The sequence below is a fragment of the Staurois parvus genome, unplaced genomic scaffold (assembly GCF_062004578.1).
Source record: "Staurois parvus isolate SC_StPar_1 unplaced genomic scaffold, SC_StPar_1.0 ptg000445l, whole genome shotgun sequence".
NCBI lineage: Eukaryota > Metazoa > Chordata > Amphibia > Anura > Ranidae > Staurois > Staurois parvus.
Genome location: NW_028318241.1, coordinates 7,033,957 through 7,056,960, shown reverse-complemented (window position 1 = coordinate 7,056,960; position 23,004 = coordinate 7,033,957). Strand labels below are relative to the sequence as shown.

Here is a 23,004-nt window from a genome sequence, read left to right as displayed (position 1 = left end):
GGTGGATTGTCACTTTTTTAATATATTTTTTTCACTTTATTTGGACTTTATACATGATTTTTTTCACTTCATTGGACTTTATTTTTATATTTACGTGTTTTGGGACATTTATTCACATATATGTGTATTTATATATATTTTTTTTTACTAGCGCAAATTATTTTGTTTGTTTTTTTGGACCCCTTTCCTTGTGATCAGCCGAAGCCGATCACCAAGTACTAGGTTGAGGGGCTCTCCTGAAGAGAGACCCCCGCAAGGATAGGGGGGAAGAAGGAGCCTGAGAGCCACATATACTCCCCCTAAATGTCAGGGCAGGCCGGAGGACCCACACCCTCCATCCAGTGAGGAAAATACAGACAGACAGACGCACGCACACACAGGAATTGGTAAAATTAATTGAAAGACAGAGACAAACATTTCTATAAGACAGGCTGTATAATTCATTTGATTGCCTCTGCACCATACAGTCAACTTCCTGAGGCACAGGTGGACTTCTTATATCATTGTTGTCCATTGCTCAAGAGCTGCATAGTCAGAAAACCGCAGATATCAAACAAGTGAAATGTCATTGTTCCTTTCTTCCTTTCCATTTGCTTAATCCCTCTTCATCCCCTGTATTTCCTCACACGGTGCTGATTGGATATGACATTATACTTACCCATGCCACTTTGATGCTATTGATATGCTTGCACTATACCTATGTTAATTGCTGCAATGTGTGTAAAACTTTGGTGACCTTCATACAGTACGCTAAATGTGTGGAAATCTTTAAAAAAAAAAAATCAATATACAGGTTAAATAACAAATGACAGAAATTGCTGGGCTCTGATATAGAAACAGGGATAAGCTTGTCAAAGTCACATGACAAGTCGCATCCGATTAGTGGCAATTGAACCGTTCAAATTGGTGCGTCTCAAGTCACAGCGACTTTGAAAAAGGTTCCTGTTTTATGCAACTTCATGGCAATTTGCATTTACATCTGTTAAATGAAGTCACACAGAGTGTCAGCAAGCCACAATGTAGTCGCACTGAATAGTCAGCCTTGAAGTTGCGTGAATTCAAAGCCGCAAAGGTGTGAACTAGGGTTAAAGGTAACTCCAGCCTCTTACCTTGCTTGTTCCGTGGCTCCTTGCCCCCTGAAGATCCACTTGCAGGTTTACCAGTTTGTCTCTTCGTTGAATCCTCTCCAGCAGCCCTAGGTTCTGCTGCTGCCCTGGATCTGTTTGCCGCAGCAACCACTCCCTGGACAGAAGGAGCATTACTGTGACGACTTTTCTTATTTTTTCCACCCATTTTTCAAATCCTCGGGAGGATACTTTTGTCTATTGACACAAAAAGAACAACAACAAACATTACATGGCAGTCTACATTTATACCATTTACATAACGTCTGCAAAGGGAAGAAGAGGTGGTTGATCATCTGTCATGTGGTAAAAAAGCAGTCTATGTAGCAAATCTTCAAAACCGTGTAGTAGGTACAGTACTGTGCAAACGTGTTAGGCAGGTGTGAAAAAATGCTGTAAATTAAGAATGCTTTCAGAAATAGAAGAGTTAATAGTTTATTTTTATCAATTACCAAAATGGAAAGTAAATGAACAGAAGAGAGATCCAAATCAATATTTGGTATGATCACGCTTTGCCTTCAAAACAGCATCAATTCTTCAATTCTAGGCACACTTGCACACAGTTTCTGAAGGAACTCAGTAGGTAGGTTGTTCCAAACATCTTGGAGAACTAACCACGGATCTTCTGTGAATGTGGGCTGCCCCTGGTCCTTCTATCTCTTCATCCCAGATAGACTCCACCATATTGATTTCATCCAAATCTAGGGGGATGCTAGGGTGGGCTGCGCCCCCCGGATTTCACTTGCGCCCCCTCCCAAGCCATCAACTCTCCAAATTCATGGCTGCTGATAAGGTGATAGTCGGACACAGGTCCCAGAAAGTCTGTGGGGGGATGGCGAGAAGGCAGGGAGGCTGTATATTGAGTTGCCACCATCTTCTGTATTATAATACATGTCCTCCCGGCTGCTTGCATAGTAAGCTAGCCGGCAGGGACTCGGGAGATCCTGAGTGACGTCAAGGGAAGGGGCTTTAGAGAGGAATTCAGCTACCCTTTGGTTGAAGAGACAGCAGGAGGCGGGCAGCACTGCCTCCCACTGCCTCTCCAGCCAATAAGTACACAGGGTGCACTGTCCATCACTACAATCAAGTCTTCATCCTGCGGGCTTGTTGTATTGGTGCGGGATGGATCAGCTCTGCCATGAAGATCTTGCAGTGATTAAGGCAAGGGAGGAGTGGAGTGTAACGAGGGGGCTATGGGGACCCTGATGTAAGTCGGGTGCCATGGGGACCCTGATGTAAGTTGGGGGCTATGTGGACCCAGATGTAAGGAGGGGGGCTATGTGGACCCAGATGTAAGGAGGGGGGCTATGTGGACCCAGATGTAAGGAGGGGGGCTATGGGGACCCTGATGTAAGGAGGGGGGCTATGGGAACCCTGATGCAAGGAGGGGGCTATGGGGACCCTGATGTACGGGGGGGGCTATGGGGACCCTGATGTACGGGGGGGGCTATGGGGACCCTGATGTACGGGGGGGGCTATGGGGACCCTGATGTACGGGGGGGGCTATGGGGACCCTGATGTACGGAGGAGGCTATGGGGACCGTGATGTAAGGAGGGGGATTTGGGGACCCTGATGTACGGAGGAGGCTATGGGGACCGTGATGTAAGAAGGGGGATTTGGGGACCCTGATGTAAGGAGGCGGCTATGGGGCATAGCAGAGCAATATAAAGCAGCTTGCTTACACAGTAACACACACAAAATAGTATAACAGCACACAGTTAGCCCTTTGATCGCCCCAGATGTCAACCCCTTCCTGCCCAGTGTCATTAGTACAGTGTAAGTGCTTTTTATTAGCACTGATCACTGTATTAGTGTCAGTGAGGACGTCAGTGGTAGTTAGTCAGTTTCCCCCCCACCGTGTCAGAATGACCGCCGCAGTCCCGCTATAAGTCGCTGATCACCACCATTACTATGTACACCGCTATTTGCAGATGCTAAAACGTTCACGTAAACCAATTAATTTACACGTATTTGGATTTGTTTATAGAATATTATTCTTTTTCTTTCAAACTTGTCAGTCTTTTTTTGTTTACAGCACTAACAATAAAAACCACAGAGGTGATCAAATACCACCAAAAGAAAGCTCCATTTGTGAAGAAAAAAAGGACATAAATTTCATCGCAGTGCCGAAGAAAAAGGGGGGTAAATCCTCTGGAGGGCAAGTGGTTAAACTGAAGACAGTTCCTAATGACATTGGCTGTATGTTTGGGGTAGATGTCCTGCTGCAGAATAAATTTTAAGCCAATCACACACCTACATCCACAGGAGGCGGTAAGTCTGTTATATTTGAATTTCCTTTAACGGACCAAGCTTTCCAGCAGATGTGGCAGTTAAGAGGGTTGAGATATACCTTTTAAAGTGGAATTAAAGTCAAATTTAAAAAAAAAAAACCTTCCAAGCAGGCAGGCTATTTAGGCTACGTTCACACTAGCGTTATGTGCAGGCAGCAGAGAGGCATTTGGGAAGCGTTTTTACCGCTTCCCAAACGCCTCTGCCAATTCTGCACATTACAGCACATGGTGTTGTTCTAACGGGAGCGTTTGTGTCACGTCGCGGCAAAACGGACGCCTCTGGTCCAGTCAGGAGGCGTTGAAGCCTCCTATTCTAGTCTATGGTGCCGCTCCGCAAACGCCCGGCCAGTGGTTGCGACGCGGTTGTGGGGTGTTTGTGGAGCGGTAACACCATTCAAACTGCATTATAGGCGTTTGTGGGGCGTTTTTAACGCTCGGCAAACGCCTAACGACCGCCGCTAAGCCGCGTATGCGGAGCATTTGCCGTGCGTTAAAAAACGCCGGACCAACGCTTGCCAAACGCTATAAGGCGTTTGACAAGCGTTGGTAAAACAGTCAAGTGTGAACGAGCCCTTACAGCAGAAAAGAAATGCTATGTCTCTTCTGCAATAAAGAAACCTACCTGTCTGCTTGCAGGCCTCTCTACATTGTACAGTGAATGTGGCAAACATAGCTCACTTTACATTTCCAGCACATCACCAGGGTGTCGGGGTGACCAGCTCCTGTACATGCGCGGGAGTTATGTAATTCCACATTGGCCAATCAAGATGGCTGCAGACTGGCACCTGGAAGATGATGCTTGCCTCGGCTAAGAACCCTGCGCACTGCGGAGAGGAAGCAAGTATCTGCAGCTATACACATACTAGGGCCAATTTAGACAGGATCCAATTAACCTACCAGCATGTCTTTGGAGTGTGGGAGGAAACCGGAGTACCTGGAGGAAACCCACACCGGCACAGTGAGAACATGCAAACTCCAGGCAGGTGGTGCCATGGTTGGGATTCGAACCAACGACCCTAGTACTGCCAGGTGGAAGTGCTAACCACTTAGCCACAAGGGCAGCACAGTGGCTAAATGGTTAGCACTTCTACTACTAGGGTCGTTGGTTCAAATCCCAGCCAAGGCACCACCTGCCTGGAGTTTGCATGTTCTCCCTGTGCCTGCGTGGGTTTCCTCCGGGTAATCCGGTTTCCTCCCACACTCCAAAGACATGCTGGTAGGTTAATTGGATCCTGTCTAAATTGTCCCTAGTATGTGTATGTATGAATGTGAGTTAGGGAGCTTAGATTGTACGCCCCTTGAGGGTTAGGGACTGATGTGAATGTACAATATATATGTGTAAATTGACGGCGCTATATAAGTACCTGAAATAAATATTAATAATAAATAAGTCGGCTTTAACACTGACAGCTTTTATTTATGTAAAACCTTTATCCCGATAGGAAAACGATAACCGTTGCTGTAACTGTTTAACCAGTTGCGCACACATGTAAAGATCACCATTTTTTGGACATAAAATTGCCTAAAACCCCAGAACATGATGCATTTTCTGAAATCAGAAGATATGTAGAATATAAAGATAATAGTTACAATTTTTTATGTTGCACGATATTAGCGCACCTGTTTATCAAACGCATATTTTCAGAAAAAAAATATAATAAAATGAATTTTAGTGCAAATGCACACAATATAATAGCCAATTGTTGGCAAAATATAAAAGATGAGGTTGTCTCGAGTAAATAGATAATTTCAAAACAAAAATGACACGGGCTAGGTTGACACTAGAACACGGTGCGGGAAACCCGCGATCTGTGCGCATTCCCTGTACCGCATTCAAAACGCACTGCAGGTGTCAATGGTAAGTTATCGACACGCCAAATGCAAGCTGCAAATGCTGTAGGTTTGCCTGCACTGGATTGTACATCCGGCTGTTTCATCAAAAGTAGTACTTTTGGTGTATTGCAGTTTTACAAGGTGAGGGTTTACAATCACTTTAACCCTCCACTCTCTGGACATACTCAGAGCTGAAGTAGTTAAAAGTGTTAGCTGGAGCTCGCCTTTAACTGCTTGCTGACCGCCACACCTAGGAATACGATGGCAGAGCGGCTCTCCTGTGCCGAATCTCATATCTAGCATTCCAGGTAGAGGGCGCACACGCTGCGCATGCTGTGATTTGTCACAGCACAAGCTATCAGCGGGTGCCGGCCAATGACAGACCAGCAGCACCCGCTGATCAGTAAGGAGGAAGACAGCGCAGAGCTCTGTCAATGTAAACAACACAGGGCTCTGTCCTGTCAGCGGGGATGTGACAGTTTTTGTTTCCCTGCAAAGCTGGGATTAAAAACCAGCACATCCCTTAGGCTACTTTCACACTGAGGAGTTTTTCAAGCGTTTTTGCGTTACAAAAGCACCTGAAAAGCTCAAAAAAACTGCTTCCCTATGTATGTGAATGTATATCAATGTATGTTTTCACAGTGAGGCGGTTCGCTTGCATTGCGGTGTAAAAACCCCTGCTTGCAGCATCTTTGGGGAGTTAAAATAAATGCCCCAAAAACGCCTCTTCCCATTGAAATCAATGGAAAACTGAAAACGCCCCTGAGAAGTGTTTTTGGTGCAATTTTAAGTCATGTGTCCTTTAAAAAAACACGGCAAAAACGCCTATGCGTTCAGTGTGAAAGTAGCCTTAGTAAAAGCACCTCACAGTACACACATAAAAACCGGTTAGGCACACATTTAACCCTTTGATCGCCCTAGATGTTTAACCCCTTCCCAGCCAGTGTCATCAGTACACTGACAGTGTATATTTTTAGCACTGATTACTGTATTAGTGTCACTGGTTCCCACAAAGTGTCAAAAGTGAAAGTGTCAGACTGTCTGTCATACTATCACAGTCCTGCTATAAGTCGCTGGTTGCCGGCATTACTAGTATATTAAAAAAAAATTCCAGTATACAGCAGGTAAAATAAGTATTGAACATGTCACCATTTGTCTCAGTAAAAATATTTCTAAAGGTGCTATTGACATGAAATTTTCACATGTTAGTAACAACCCATGCAATCTATACATACAAAGCCAAAACAAATAAGTTCAGAAATTAAGTTATGTGTAATAAAAAGGAATGACACACAAAAAACAAATATTGAAAACATGAAGAAAGGGAGGTGCAAAAAGGCGTAGAAAGCCAAGACACCCGCTAAAATCTCTCAGGAATTAGAAAACAAACCTTTTCCTATGTCAGTACAAATTAACAGCAGATGGTTCACTCTCAACTGATGGTCTATAAAAAGGTGTCCCATTACCAAGGTGTCACACAAGAAACATCTCATGATTGATAAAAGCAAAAAGACCTTCGCAACCTTATTGTTGCAAAACATGCTGATGGCACCGGTTACAGAAGGATTTATAAACTTCTGAATGTTCCAGTGAGCACTGTTGGGGCCATAATTCAGAAGTGGAAAGAACATCATTTCAACATAAACCAGACACGACCAGGTGCTCTTCACAAGATTTCTGACGAGGATTGAAAAGATATCAGAGGAGGTGTCCAAGAGCCAAGGAACAGTTGTGGAGATCTTCAGAAAGACCTGGAATCAGCAGGCACAATTGTTTCAAAGAAAACAAAAAGTAATGCACTCAACCACCATGGCCTGTATGCACGCTCACTGCACAAGACTCCATTGCTAAAGAAAAAGCATGTTGATGCTTGTTTAAAGTTTGCTTTACAACATTTATACAAGCCTGTGAAATACTGGGAGAATATAGTCTGGTCAGATGAGACCAAAATTGAAATCTTTTGATGTCATAATACACACCATCTTTGGAGGTCAAATGGCACTGCACATCACCCCAAAAAAACCATACCAACAGTGAAGCATGGAGGTGGGAACATCATGGTGTGGGGCTGTTTTTCAGCATATGGTACTGGCAAATTTTATATCGTTGAAGGAAGGATGATGGAAAAATGTACAAAGACATTCTTAATAAAAATCTGCTGCCATCTACCAGGATGATGAAGATGAAATGAGGGTGGACATTTCAGCAAGACAATGATCTCAAACACAAAGCCAAGGGAATTATCAACTGGTTTCAAAGAAAGAAACTAAAGCTGCTAGAATGGTCCAGCCAATCACCTGATTTGAATCTCCATACAGGAGATTGGAGATACAATAAATAATGAGTCACCCCCTCCTGTATGAATCTACAATAAATAATGAGTATTCCCACCCCCCGCCCTCTATGGAGATACAATAAATAATGAGTCACCCCCTCCTGTATGAATCTACAATAAATAATGAGTATTCCCGCCCGCTATGGAGATACAATAAATAATGAGTGATTCCCCCCCCCCCCCCCCGTCCTGTATGGAGATACAATAAATAATGAGTGATTCCCCCAGTCCCGTCCTGTATAGAGATACAATAAATAATGAGTGATTTCCCCCCCCCCCATTCTGTATGGAGACACAATAAATAATGAGTGATTCCCCCCATCCAATATGGAGATACAATAAATAATGAATGATTCCCCCCCCCTCCTGTATAGAGATACAATAAATCAAGAGTGATCCCCCCCACGTCCTGTATGGAGATACAATAAATAATGAGTGATCCCCCCCCCCCCATCCTGTATAGAGATACAATAAATAATGAGTGATTCCCCCCCGTCCTGTATAGAGATACAATAAATAACGAGTGATCCCCCCGTCCTGTATGGAGATACAATAAATAATGAATGATCCCCCCCCTCCGTCCTGTATGGAGATACAATAAATAATGAGTGATCCCCCCCCTCCTGTATAGAGATACAATAAATAATGAGTGATTTCCCCCCCCCCCCCCGGCCTGTATGGAGATACAATAAATAACAAGTGATCCCCCCGTCCTGTATGGAGATACAATAACTAATGAATGATTCCCCCCCATCCTATATGGGAGATACAATAAATAATGAGTGATTCCTCCCCCCCCCGTCCTGTATGGAGATACAATAAATAATAAGTGATTCCCCCCCCCTGTCCTGTATAGAGATACAATAAATAATGAGTGATTTCTCCCCCCCCCCCCCCCCCGTCCTGTATGGAGATACAATAAATATTGAGTGATCCCCCCGTCCTGTATGGAGATACAATAAATAATGAATGATTCCCCCCGTCCTGTATGGAGATACATAAATATTGAGTGATCCCCCCCACCGTCCTGTATGGAGATACAATAAATAATGAGTGATTTCCCCCCCCCCCCGTCCTGTATGGAGATACAATAAATAACGAGTGATTCCCCCCCCCCCCCCCGTCCTGTATGGAGATACAATAAATAACGAGTGATCCCCCCGTCCTGTATGGAGATACAATAAATAATGAATGATTCCCCCCCATCCTATATGGAGATACAATAAATAATGAATGATTCCCCCCCTCCGTCCTGTATGGAGATACAATAAATAATGAGTGATCCCCCCCCCCCCGTCCTGTATAGAGATACAATAAATAATGAGTGATTCCCCCCCCCCCCCCCGTCCTATATGGAGATACAATAAATAATGAATGATTCCTCCCCCCCGTCCTGTATGGAGATACAATAAATAATAAGTGATCCCCGTCCTGTATGGAGATACAATAAATAGATACAATGAATAATGAGTGATCCCCCCCATCCTGTATAGAGATACAATAAATGAGTGATTCCCCCCCATCCTGTATGGAGATACAATAAATAATGAGTGATCCCCCCCCCGTCCTGTATGGAGATACAATAAATAATGAGTGATCCCCCCATCCTGTATAGAGATACAATAAATAATGAGTGATTCCCCCGTCCTGTATGGAGATACAATAAATAATGAGTGATACCCCCCCCCCCATCCTGTATGGAGATACAGTAAATAATGAGTGATCCCCCCCATCCTGTATGGAGATACAATAAATAATGAGTGATCCCCCCCCCCCCCGTCCTGTATGGAGATACAGTAAATAATGAGTGATACCCCCCCCCCCCCCCCGTCCTGTATGGAGATACAGTAAATAATGAGTGATACCCCCCCCCCCCATCCTGTATGGAGATACAATAAATAATGAGTGATCCCCCCATCCTGTATGGAGATACAATAAATAGATACAATAAATAATGAGTGATCCCCTCCGTCCTGTATGGAGATACAATAAATGAGTGATTCCCCCCATCCTGTATGGAGATACAATAAATAATGAGTGATCCCCCCATCCTGTATGGAGATACAATAAATAATGAGTGATCCCCTCCGTCCCTGTGTGGAGATACAATAAATGAGTGATTTCCCCCCCTCCTGTATGGAGATACAATAGATAATGAGTGATCCCCCCCGGTCGTGGCTACACCATGATATGACCTGTGATGGGCCCGCTGAGGTGTCACTTACCACATACACATCGTTCTCATCACACACACGGTGCTACCTTCCCCCGGCTCCATGTGACATCACGGCTCCTCAGCACACCAAACACTAGATCGCGGGGGCAACACAAAGTTCCGGAGTCCAGCCTACCGCCATTTTCTCTAGGACATAACCGTAGAGTACATAGCTCTAGTCTTTGGGAAGATGGCGGTATGAAGCCTATTTCGGGGACACATTTTTGGCATATCCTATAATTACACTTTGCCTCCTTTGCCAGGTTGTAGTTGTGCCATTACATCTGGAGGGGACGCGCTCAGTCCTCGTCATCAGAGCGCGTTCTCCGGTTAACTCGTGAGCTGTTCGGTGTTTTGCGGTGGTGCTGCTTCCACGCTGGTTTAGGAGACGATCTGTGTTCGGGATGGCGGACGCCTTCGGGGATGATTTGTTCTCTATGATCGATGAGGAAACTCCGGCGAGCAGTAGGACTGCACTTCCCGGCCCGGCCACCTCCGCGGCGGGGGCCCTGCCAGAGGGTGAGGAGGGGGCTGGGGTCATGTTTGGAGGGTGAGGGGATGGGGTCATGTTTGGGAGGGTGAGGGGATGGGGTCATGTTTGGAGGGTGAGGGGATGGGGTCATGTTTGGAGGGTGAGGGGATGGGGTCCTTCTTCTGGAGGGTGAGGAGGGGGCTGGGGTCATGTCTGGAGGGTGAGGGGACATGTCTGGAGGGTGAGGAGGGGGGCTGGGGTCATGTCTGGAGGGTGAGGGGACATGTCTGGAGGGTGAGGGGGGAATGGGGTCCTTCGTCTGGAGGGTGAGGGGGGAATGGGGTCCTTCTTCTGGAGAGGGAGGGTGAGGGGATAGGGTCCTTCTTCTGGAGGGTCGGGGGACGGGTTCCTTTTTCCGGAGGGACGGGTTCCTTTTTCCGGAGGGTGAGGAGAGGGGGGATGGGGTCCTTCTCGAGGGTGAGGATTGGGGGGAGATTAAGGGTTTTTCTTCCGGAGGGTGAGGAGTTGGAGATGGGGGTCCTTCTAGAGGGTGAGGGGAAGGGGTTCATGCTTATGGATGAGGGGGATTGGGGTCCTTCTAGAGGTTGAGGGAAAGGGTTCATGCTTATGGATGGGGGAGGATTGGGGTCCTTCTAGAGGGTGAGGGGAAGGGTTCATGCTTATGGATGGGGGGGATTGGGGTCCTTCTAGAGGGTGAGGGGAAGGGTTCATGCTTATGGATGGGGGGGATTGGGGTCCTTCTAGAGGGTGAGGGGAAGGGTTCATGCTTATGGATGGGGGGGATTGGGGTCCCTTCTAGAGGGTGAGGGGAAGGGTTCATGCTTATGGATGGGGGGGATTGGGGTCCTTCTAGAGGGTGAGGGGGGGATTGGGGCCCTTCCAGAGGGTGGGGACATGGGGCATTGGGGTCATGTCAGAGGGTGGGGGGGGGGGTGGGGTCATGTCAGAGGGGAGGAGGAGGGGGGATCGGGGCCTTCCAGAAGGTTGGGGGGAGGAATGGGGTCATGTAAGGGGGAGGATGGGGTGCGGAGGGGGATCATGTTGGGGGGGGGGATTGGGGTCCTTCTAGAGGGTGAGGATGAGGAGGGGGGATAGGGGTCCTTCTGGAGGGTGAGGAAGGGAGATTGGGGTCCTGCCAGAAAGTGAGAGGGGGGGGGATGGGGTTCCTTCTTTTGGAGGATGAGGAGAGGGGGGGATGGGGTCATTCTTTCGGAGGGTGAGGAGGGTGAGAATGGGGGATGGGATCCTTCTGGAGGGTGAGGAGAGGGGGGGGATGGGGTCCTTTTTCTGGAGGGTGGGGGGATTGAGGTCCTTCTCAACGGTGAGGAGGGGAGGGTCCTGCTAGAGGGTGGGGGGATGGGGGTCATGTCAGAGGGTGGGGGGGGATTGGAATCCTTCTAGAGGGAGGGGGGAGATTGGGGTCATGTCAGAGGGGGCCACTGTGGAGTGGATTTACTAAAACTGGAAAGTGCAGCTCTGCGTAGAAACCAATCAGTACAGGACCGTCTCACGCCTTTGCATAGGGGGATGGGGTACTTTTACACTGGTGGTTTTATTTTTTTTACATCACTTTTATTGTCAATGTAAACCTCCTTTGTGACAGCAATAGGCAGTGACAGGTGTGCTTTTTGAAGAGAAGAGGTCTGGGGATCAGGAAGACCCCAAATCCTCCTTACTGATCGGGGTGGTCAAATGTATGAGTTTTTTGATCCCATGGCTTTTGTCCTGATACAATGTGCATTGTTAGTTGTGAGGCCTTTTATAGAGGAGTGTGCCTTTCCAAATCATGTCCAATCAATTGAATTAACCACAAGTGGACTCCAATCAAGGTACAGAAACGTCTCAGCAACAAGGAAAATGGGAGGCATCTGAGCTAAAATTTCAAGTGTTGTTGAAATGCAAACATTTCTTAAATTCTGTTTCCACTTTGTCATTATGGGGTACTGCGTCTAGATTAATGAGAAGAACAAAAATGAATTTAAACAATTTTAGTATCAGGCTGCAACATAAAAATTAAAGTGAAGGGGTCTGAATACTTTCTGAATGCAGTGTATGCACATATGGTGGACTATACTTTAATACTAACTGTGAACTTCTATTACCAGGAGGAAAAATAGGAAGGGTCATGCAAGACCTGCATCAGTCACAAAGCGAGAACCCAGCTCTTTTGATGGACCAGAGGAATGCATATTAGGAAAGAAATTGAAGCTTGATTCAACAGCTGCAGATGAGTTGAAGTAAGAATACCTTTTAGTTCTGTGATACCTTTTGGCTGCATGATATTGAGATTTAGAAGAAAAAAAATTATTTGGAAATTTTGCGTATTGAAGCCTCAGATTAATTTCTCTATACCAGACAGAAGATTCACATTAAAGCCGGCCTAAAAAAGGTTAATTCCTGTGAACTGGCCAAAATTAGAGCATTGGGTTGCTCTGTTGACATCATTTTGCTCACAAACTTCAATTGAGAAATGGAAGGAGATGGATAGAAAAAAAAGTTGGTTGAGCAGTGACTACAGACAGTCACATGCAACCACTGTTGGGTATTCTGACAGTTGCTGGTGCCGATACAATACCTGTCAGTGGGAGATTTGTCCATCTGTATGGTTTAGCATGGATGCTGCAATCTCTGGCTGTGTTATTCCAATTTACACCAAAAAAATGAGTTGTCATTCACCCTTGGTCAGTGTGTCATGTGAAAGCATTGACCAATTAATATTTTCTTCATTTGTGCAAGAAGTAGGAAGAGATCAGTGATAGCACATGACCTCTAGGCTTTGTCAGGATCGTGATGCTGCTACACAGCTTCCAGGGTTGTGTACAGAGTTGGTGTAAAATTATTGGCACAGCAGATAAGTACAGGAAGGGTTTTTAAAATTTGTCTTCGGAATAGGTGGAATTACCCTCCTTTGCCCCTTTGTAATTGTTTGTGGGGGAAAAAGTCAGAAAATATACTTCTTTACCTCCAAGTGTGGTACCTAGACGAGGGTGATGTCAAAGTCTCTTTGTGAGATTCTGGGACCCCTGGGGATCCTAAATTTTGAACTATTAGGTGTGGCAATACTTTAGGGATGATATGAAAGATTATTTTATAAACCCTGCTGATGAACATCATTTCTGACACTTGAATGTCTTTGTGTGGCATGAATGTTGCTAGTAATTGTATGTGTTTATGGGGGCAAGTATATTTGATTTTTAATTATTTGCCCTCCGGAAAATTTACCTCCCTTCTGATCAGGCCATTTTTTGCCATTTGGCGCTGCACTATTTCAGCTGGTAATTGTGCGATCATGCAATGCTGTACCAAAGTGTAATTTGTTTGTTTTTTTTCACACAAATTCATCTTTCTTTTGGTGGTATTTGATCACCACTGGGATTTTGAATCTTTGTGATCTAAATAAACAGACCAAATAATTTTCTAATTTTTTACAAAAAAAGTCCAATAAACTCATTTAGTCAAAAATTTAGGCTAAACTGTATTCTGCTACATGCCCTTTGGTAAAAATGCCTATTACATTTCTTTGTGCTAAAATTCCAGGACAGTACAAAAAAAAACCCAAATGACCCCTTTTTGGAAAGTAGACATTCCAAGGAATTTGCTGAGAGGCATGTTGAATCCCTGGAAGATATTTTTTTTTTTTGCCTAGAGTTTTTGGAAAATGACAAAATTATTTATTTATTTTTTACACAGAGTTGTCACTTAAGTGATCTATTGCTCACACATGCCTTGGGTATATGTGGAATTACACCCCAAAACACATTCTGCTACTTCTTCCGAGTATGGGGATACCATGTGAGAGACTTTTTGCAGCCTAGCCACATACAGGCCCTCAAAATCCATTGACCACCTTCAGGCTTTCAAAGGGCATATTATGTGTCATTATGTCACCTCCTCACTACCTATCACAATTTCAGAGGCTGTGATTCTGCACATGCATGGTGGAATCTTTGTTTACATACTGACACTGGACCAATGCTTGACTTCACCTTTGTGCATGAGCAAGTGGGTGGGGCAGCGGAGGGTGATTTTTTTTTTTTTTTTCCTTTTTTCGGTGTGATTAGATGGTTTCTCAGTTTTAAAATATTGCCGTTTATGTCCGAAGGAACCGAAATGATGAAATGCTCGTAGCTTCTGGTTTCTTAGACTATAAAGCTTAGTGCCATTGTGGTCTCCGATCAGCTCTATGGTCATTTGGCAGAACCACTGGCTGCATTCTCTGGTTTCCTGGTGGGACAGGAGAGCCCAGGAAAGCAGTGGAAGGAGGGGAAAGAGTTCCCTTTTCCGCTAAAATCGATCCAGCAGCTAATTAGCTGCTAGGATTGCTTTTACATGAAAGATGTCCACCAGCTGAAAAAAACTATACCAGGATAGTGCCTGTAGCTGCAAGCATCATCCTGGTATAACCACTCAAAGTCCAGTGATCCACCAGCATATCTGTAACAGCAGGGAACATGGGCATATGATAAATTGGGTCTGTGGACCAATATGACCGCAAGTCATTCTTTTTTCAATATAAATTTCTTTGGCCCACAATCAGTTGATGCATATCTTCCGTGAAAAACAGCGGATTGGCTAAACGCTAGTGCTGGCAGTGAACGGAGCTGATCCTGCTTACACTGCTTTTTGGGGACACTATACTAAGGAGGCACTAATTCTGTTTGTGATCAATATATTGACCTGTACAAACACTATACTAGTAAAGGTGGTGATCAGCGACCTATAGCGTGCATGCGATTGCAGGCAATCTAATTTATTTATTTCAGGTACTTACGTATATAGCGCCGTCAATTTACGCAGCGTTTTACACATATATATTTTGTACATTCACATCAGTCCCTAACCCTCAAGGGGTGTACAATCTAAGGTCCCTAACTCACAGTCATAGATACACATACTAGGGCCAATTTAGACAGGATCCAATTAACCTACCAGCATGTCTTTGGAGTGTGGGAGGAAACCGGAGTACCCGGAGGAAACCCACGTAGGCACAGGGAGAACATGCAAACTCCAGGCAGGTGGTGCCGTGGCTGGGATTTGAACCAATGACCCTAGTACTGCCAGGCGGAATGCTAGCTAACCCTTGCTGGGAGGGGCGCTTACAGACCCTGACGCTATCTGATGTTGCTAGTGGCAGTAATATAGTGACCAGTGAAAGGAAAAAAAAAAAAAATCTGTATACTGACACTGTATTAGTGGCACTGGTTGGGTGACTGTGTGATTAAAGCGTTAATAGGGGCGATCACAGGGTTAAATGTGCTAATCTAGCATGTGTATGTAAAATGTAGTGCTTTAGTGTGGTGTTCTCTCTTCCCTCCCTGGACCGGCATAGGGGGCAGCAGGAGGGGCGCATGCACAGCCGGAAATAGAAAGTGGGTGTGCGGGTACGTCGCTGTGTCCAGAGCAGGTGCTCACCCGTACATCGTGGGCAGGCAATTGGCAAGTAGTTGGGAAAAAAAAACCCTCAAAGTTCTCATTTATATTTTTTCTTTTATTGTTTATTTTTACTATTTAAAAAAAAAAAAGTACTACTGAGGAAGGGGGGGAGATTGGGGGGTAGAGTTTAGTCTTCCATGATTACATGGAATTTAAATGTTAAAAATATGTAAACATAGCATTTCATATTCCTTTTATTTGCCTGCTGTACTTGTATGAAAAGGTATCCTGTTCTCAATGTATTGCTTCCTTTTATGTGAAATCTCTGGTTTTCCTGCAAGTCCTGCCTAATTTTTAAAAAACCGACCACACTAGGCATGAGTGTACAGCATGGTCAGTTCTCTAGCTGTGCTGAGAACTCAGCATGCTCCCCTCCAATGATCAGACTTGTCCTGACACACACTCCCATATACAGCCTTTCACCAGGAAGTTCATTGTGCTGATGTTTTTCCACTGCCAACTCTTGTGCAGCTGAGAACAGAGGGTATGCGATCACTTACAAAAAGGGAAAAAAGTGATTGTATTTTTTTTTTTTTTTTATCTATACACAAGTTTTGCCTTTTTTGTTTCTGTTTTAAACTGAATAGGTTGTTTTACCAAGTGAGGGTTTACATATACTTTATTTTTGCCTTAGCGTTGAAAAATCTATTATCATATCACGACTTGGCTACTGCAACTCCCACCTCGCTGGCCTACCCCAACACAGGCTATCCCCACTTCAGTCTATCCTGAATTCTGCGGCCAGACTCATCCACCTTACCAACCGCCCCGTATCCGCCACCCCCCTGCTGCCAGTTTCTCCACTGGCTTCCGATTGCCCAACGCATAAAATTCAAAAATATTAACACTGACGTACAAAGCTGTCCATAACACTCCCCCAAACTACATCACCCACTTGATATCCATCTACCACCCAAAACGCACTCTCCGCTCCTCACAAGACCTCCTACTCTCCAGTTCCCTGGTCTCCTCTTTCCAGGGCTTCCCCCATCCTCTGGAACTCACTACCCCAATCCATCAGACTGTCACCTACCCTCCTCACCTTTAGGCGAACTTTGAAAACCCATCTCTTCAGGGAAGCCTACCCCGCCCTCACCTAATTGCTGATCTCCTCCGCTCTTCCCACCACTCCATCTCCCACAGCTATTTCCTCCTGTACCACTATCCCCTCCCTCCTAGATTGTAAGCTCCAAGGAGCAGGGCCCTCGAACCCCTCATGTATTTTATTGTTATTGTACTGTCTCATGTATTGTCTCCCATTATAATGTACAGCGCTGAGCAAACTGTTGGCGCTATATAAATACTGTATAATAATAATTGTCTAGATTTCTTCCAGAAAATAGCCGTACAATTCCTGGTAGGTGAGTGCTAGGGATGCACCGATACCAAGTTTTTTAGTGTTTTTTTTTCATGAGTACTTGTGAAAATACTACCGCTACCATAACCAATACTTTACGGTGCGATTTGTGCTAATGGATGCAAATTGAACCACAAAGATTAACATGCGATTTGAACATGAATTCAATTCCTGTCCAAATTGCATGCGGTTTCCCCACTGCTTCTGTGTTAACCCAGGCTTGTCATAGCCCGAGTTCACACAGGAGCGGTGCAGGAGACCTCCCTGCAGGCATCCCATGCTTAGTGTCAGTAGTAGGAGAGGAGAGAAACTGGCGGGGATTCCAAATACCCGCCGCTTTCTTTCCTCTCCCTTCAGTGATGACAGTTCAGGCTAGACAGCATGTGATTGGTTATCAGTTGAAATCCCCGCAGCTTTCTCTCCTCTCCTACCACTGACACTCAGCATGGGATGCCTGCAGGGAGGTTTCCTGCACTGCTCCTGGGTTCACACAGAAGGGGTGGGGAAACCGCATGCGATTTGAACAGGAATTGCATTCCTGTTCAAATCGCATGCAATTCTTTGCAGTGCAATTTGCGTCCATTAATGCAAATCACACCACAAACTATTGTATTGTACTCTGTATCGGGGAGTACTTCACTGAAAGTATCGGTGCTCATACTCTCCTATAAATAAAAAAAAAACAGTTTTAGGTGCATCCCTAGTGCTTGTGCATAGGCATGTCTGTGCACAGTCTGCAACTGTATATGTCCTGTGTGAAAGGCACTGCTCTCTGATTTCTAGTCTTACAAAATTTGAAGTGAGATATGGCACCAACAGAATACTACCAATGGAGATTCTCATCTCATTTCTTTGGTAAATACCCACTGACACTAATGATCATATTCATTGACTGCAACGGGGAGGCGTCTGCCCACTGTCCCCTAATGTATTTGGGCCCTACTTTGACCACCATTGAAATGGGCATTTTTCTCACAGATCACTGTTACAATGGACATTTAATTCCACTGACCAATAGTGCATGGAAACCTATCATTGACCCACCAATGTGGTGTAGCTATGAGATGACATGAGCTGTAGTTATAATCATTTTTCCTGAGACCCTAATATTATTTCAGATGTTTCTCCATAGTAAAAGGCTGAGCGGGGCTGTTCTAGAGGATTTGAATTGGCTTACAGGCATCATTAGTCCTTTACCCTCTGTTTGGTATTGTTGGGCACAACCTCCACAGTTTAGGTTCTCTTTGATTCTCCACTGAACATCGCAATAAAATTGTGACTATTATCTGTTCTGCATCTTCATTGTTGGCCTTCAAATCACAGCATACAGGCTGAAACAATATACTTTGATGAAAAGTTAATTTAACTTTTTTACATGTTTTCTTTGCAGTCTGGCAGATTTAATGCCCAAGATAAAGGTCCAAGAAGTGGATACAGTTGAAGGATGCACACATGAGGTATAGTTGTCTGGGGGGTGTGGAATGCTTCAGTTGCCAGAACAAAATCTGATTCATCGTCCTATCATCTGGGGTTCACACTGCTGCTTTCTCTTTGCATGTGTTGGCTACCTATGTCATTTTTTCACTATTTTCTTTATCTGGCTACTGCAATTTCTTAGCGTTTTATGTTTTTTCTTTTACTATGTGGAAAAAAGTGTGTGGACACCTGACTATCACATATGAGCTTGGTGGCCTTCCCACTCCAAAACCATGGGCATACACGGCCAACAACATGCCTAAAGCAGCCTCTACTTCTATGGGGAAAGCCTCCCATGAGATTTTGAAGAATGTCTAAGAAATTCTGCCGAGAGAGCATTTATGAGCTTAAGTACTAATGTTGGAACTAAAGACTTGACTCACAAATGGTGTTCCAGTTCATCCCAGAGGTGTTTACTAGGGTTGAAGTTGGGGCTCGTTGAAGGCCACTCATCAAGCAACAATTGTTCATTCAGGGCAGAGTGACAGTGTCTGTTTTAAAGGATCCCCCCATATGCCCCTTTTCAAGTCTCCCTTGCCCCAGCTTCTGCCAGTACAAATATCTGGTACTACCTGGTATGGGATATCATGTGACAGTGATCAGTTCTAGCAGTAATAGGCCTGAGCACTGTCACATGACCAAGGAAGCGATGTCACTGCTTCTGCTGAGCAAGATGACCAACACTGTTATCTTGGGTTACCAGATCTTTACTTGGGAAAAAAAAATGCAGCCACCACAACTACTTTCTTTATTTTTATGTGATTTTGTTTTCCAATAGCACCCCTCCTGTCCTTGGGTTACAACGCTCACTCACCACACCTTATAAGGACCACAGAAACTAGATAAAAGTATGGAATTTTGCCTCTCCCCTATTCTCCATTACATAGAGTGGTGTGGTTCTGTAGTCCTTAGAGATTGCTAAGGACACTGTAATTAATAGGCAGTACAGCAAATTATTAGCTCACAATATGTCTGCCGGTATCAGCAGGTATTTTTTTACACTACTTCTGTGAAAAATCTACTTTTATAGGACTTCCATGGAAATTCTGATCTATATTTATAGAAAACAATAATGAAAAAAAATTACTGTTGTGCAGCAAACTGTATAACAAATACATTTTAATACATAGAAACGATACAGTGGGGAAAATAATTATTTGATCCCCTGCCGATTTTGGGATCAAACTGCAACTCCATTTATAACCTTTGTTTTGTGTGGTTGTTTTTTGTTTTTTTTGTTTTTTTTTTTTCTGGATTTTTGGTTAATATTCTGTTTTTATCATTTAAAATACACCTATGATAAAAAAAATTATAGACCCTTCATTTCTTTGTAAGTGGTCAAACTTACAAAATCTGCAGGGGATCTAATGATAATATTTTTCCCCACTGTAAAGAAAGTTAAAAACAAAGGTACACCTACTAAAACCAAAGATAGAGATATTTTTTTTACCTTCTCAAACCGATGTAACAAAATGCTTCAACTGGATGTTTAATAAACTCAAAAGGACATAAAAGGAAAAAAATCTTGGAGTTTAAATACATTCTTAACAGTTTGCAGTGGTGTCCACACACTTTAAAGTGGTATTGAAATACATTTTAATACTTGCTGACCAATTTGATGTTTTATAACCAATAGTAAGGGAAAATATTTTATATTTAATGTTTTTTTCCCGAGTCATCTTCTAGGACAGCTCACTTGAGAGATAGGCTCCTCCCAGGAAACACCCGCTCCACCTTTTTCCTCTATAAGTAGCCTCTCTCCCAGGGGACCCTCAGTATTAGTGTTTCCTCAGGCCAGGAGTGAGCTATGCCCGTTTTGTTATTTTTCTAGGGCCACCTGGCGAGGTGCTGAGGCCCCCCTTTCCTCCTTTTCTAAGCAAGGCAGGGGCCTTGTGAGGGGGCTTCAGTCAGGTCCCCTTCGTGTAAACCCCTCTGGGGTGGGGGTGACAGACCCCAAATGGTCCTAGCGGGGCTCTCCAGGGGGGCAGAGCCCGCTACGCCGACCTGGGCAGGATTGCCTTTCCCTTGGGCTGAGGTGAGCTTACCTTTTCCGGGATCTCTGCAGCATGGACGGTGGTCGGGAAGACGCCGGAGTCGCGTCATTTCCGGGCGCCGGGAAGTGACGTCACTTCCGGCGCAGGAACAGGAAGCGGCGCTGCCGCCATGTGGACTATGGGCGGCGGGCCGTAGAACTCGCCCACACCACGGCCGCTTCTTCCACCGGCGGCCGTGAGAGGGAGGCCGGTGCATGAGGACCCCAGGGAGAGGGCGGAGCCCGCTAAGCCCTGCAAAACAGCCGCACCAAGGGGGAGTTCGCGGCAAGGATGGAGGCAGATCTGTCAAGGCTGGGGGAGGCCTGCAGCAGGTAAGGGCCTTTTTGGCTGCCACAACCACCCCGCCCGCCCTCTCATTCCCCCCTGCCCTCCTTCCCTACACTACCTAGGGGCTTTCTGGGTGCTGGGGGGCCACGTAGGGGCCCCAAGGGGGCTGCACGGCGGATGGGCGCCCTATGTTCCTCATCCCCAGGTGGGCCCACAGGGGGGCGGCACAGAGGCTTGGTGGTTAGCATGTCTGCCTTGCAGTGAATGGGTTGTGGGTTTGATTCCCGACTATGACACCTCCTGCATGCTTTGCATGGTTTGCATGCTCTCCCTGTACATGCATTGATTTCTAAGAGTCCGGGTTCCGCCCAGGACAAAGCCCCAACCAGGCACCTCAGGGAGATGACCTGGAGGAGGAACAACCGGATCTCTCCCTCCATGACCAGCTGTATGCAGGTCTTAAAAAAAAAAAAAAAAAAAAGGGAAGAGCGGCCACGCAGTCCATGCGTATTCTACTTTATGGTCCTCCATCAGAAGGGAATGGGAAGAGCCGGAAAAGGAGGCTCTTTCCCAAATACCTCAAGTGGAGATTCCCATTCAAGGAAGAAGATGCTGCACCGTGGGGACAGCATTCCGTGTGGCTCAGAGAGAAGCAACTTAGTCTATCACTGCAAAAAGGCCCAGGTTCAAACCCAGGCTCAGGCACAAAATCTACTCTTAACTTGCCCAAGGCCAGATGCTCCTCTTTCTAGAACAAGGCGCCTCGGCGGGAGAGATCCAGGAGTCGCTGCCGGTCTTAGGGGAAACTGTGGCTTTCACTGCAGACGCATCGATGGAAGCTATTTGATTTACAAGCAAAAGTCTACTGCGCTTGTAAATTCTGCCAGAAGAGCTATCTGGTTAGAATCTTGGCAGGGGGATCTTGCCTCTAAATACGACAAAAGGAGACTAGGCACAGGCTGGGGATCAAGGATTAGTCAAGGGGAATGGAAGACTTCCTCTTCAACCCCAACCAGAATAGATCCAGGAACCGGTCCAAGTGACCGGAGGAGCCAAGTGGGAGGAAGGCTGGGACACTTCCACATACAGGGGTTAAAAATCACTCGGAACACTTTATCTTAGATGCATTCCGAATGGCTACAGAATAGAGTTCTCAAGACCCCCCCCCCCCCCCCCCCTCAAAGGTTCTTCGCAACACCCCTGCCAAGGGACAGGGGAAAAGCGGACATGTTAGTAGACCTCCTGGATGGGATGCTCGGGCAGAATGTAATTTGCCAGCTGGAGGAGGAAGAGAGGGGGAGTGGTTTTCTACTCCCATTTCTTCCTTAGAAGGAAGGCGTTGGGAACCTGCGGAATGATACTCAACCTGAAAAAGGGGAACGAGTTCGTGGGACCAAAAACAAAAAAAAAAAAAAAAAAAAAAGTTTTGCAAGGAGACCATACACACAGTGAACAGAACTACTGCCACCAGGGCGTATTTATGGCTTAGATGGATTTGAAGGACACATATCTGCATGTCCCGATAAGGGAGGAATCAGAGAAGTTTCTCAGGGTTGCGCTGGAAGGCGCAGGGGCAACAATTCTATTTCAGTTCAACGGAGGCAGCATGCAGGGGCGTGCATCTGTAATCCCAGCTCCTTTGGTGGCAGAGACTCTCAGACTGTTTGAGTCCAGGAGTTCTGGTCTCTCCTGAGCCATAGTGGTTGGCGCGTCTGCCTTGCGGTGTATGGGTTGTGGGTTCGGTCCCCGACCGTGGCGCCCCCTGCATGGAGTTTGAGTGTTCGCCCGCGCTTGCAGGGGTTTCCTCTGGGTACTCCCATTTTCATGCACTCCCCTCCGGTCTGTCATCAGCTCCAAGGATATTCACCAATGTCCGAGCAGAACCGCTACTTTTATTTGCAAATACAGAGAGGGGTGTGGAATTCCACGTACGGTGCACAAATTCCTTCCCAGAGTACTTGGGATGGCTAATCAATAGGGGGGGGGAATATCCCAGCTAATGCCTCCCAGAAGGATCACGTATCTGAGGTATGCCCTGGATTCCAAGAATACCTGCTTATACCTAACGGGGGATGGCGACCTGCACGGATGGGCAGCACAGTGGCTAAATGGTTAGCACTTCCGC

At 45.6% G+C, this 23,004-nt stretch overlaps 2 protein-coding genes across 2 annotated transcripts in view; one reads left to right on the top strand and one right to left on the bottom strand.

Moving 5' to 3' along the window:
* DHX29 (DExH-box helicase 29) overlaps positions 1-9,886 on the bottom strand; it is a 68,277-nt gene extending 58,391 nt beyond the window's left edge. The window contains exons 1-2 of the mRNA XM_089688083.1: positions 9,810-9,886; positions 1,110-1,322 (exon numbers count right to left, since the gene is read on the bottom strand). Coding sequence (XP_089544209.1) covers positions 1,110-1,293 — 184 coding nt within the window. The 5' untranslated portion in view covers positions 1,294-1,322; positions 9,810-9,886. The remainder of the gene's footprint in view (positions 1-1,109; positions 1,323-9,809) is intronic.
* Positions 9,887-10,078: 192 nt separating this feature from the next.
* The window catches only part of MTREX (Mtr4 exosome RNA helicase), a 119,354-nt gene continuing 106,428 nt past the window's right edge, over positions 10,079-23,004 (top strand). Inside the window, exons 1-3 of the mRNA XM_089688082.1 lie at positions 10,079-10,306; positions 12,400-12,529; positions 18,473-18,539. Of these exons, the coding sequence (XP_089544208.1) occupies positions 10,204-10,306; positions 12,400-12,529; positions 18,473-18,539 (300 nt within the window). The 5' untranslated portion in view covers positions 10,079-10,203. The remainder of the gene's footprint in view (positions 10,307-12,399; positions 12,530-18,472; positions 18,540-23,004) is intronic.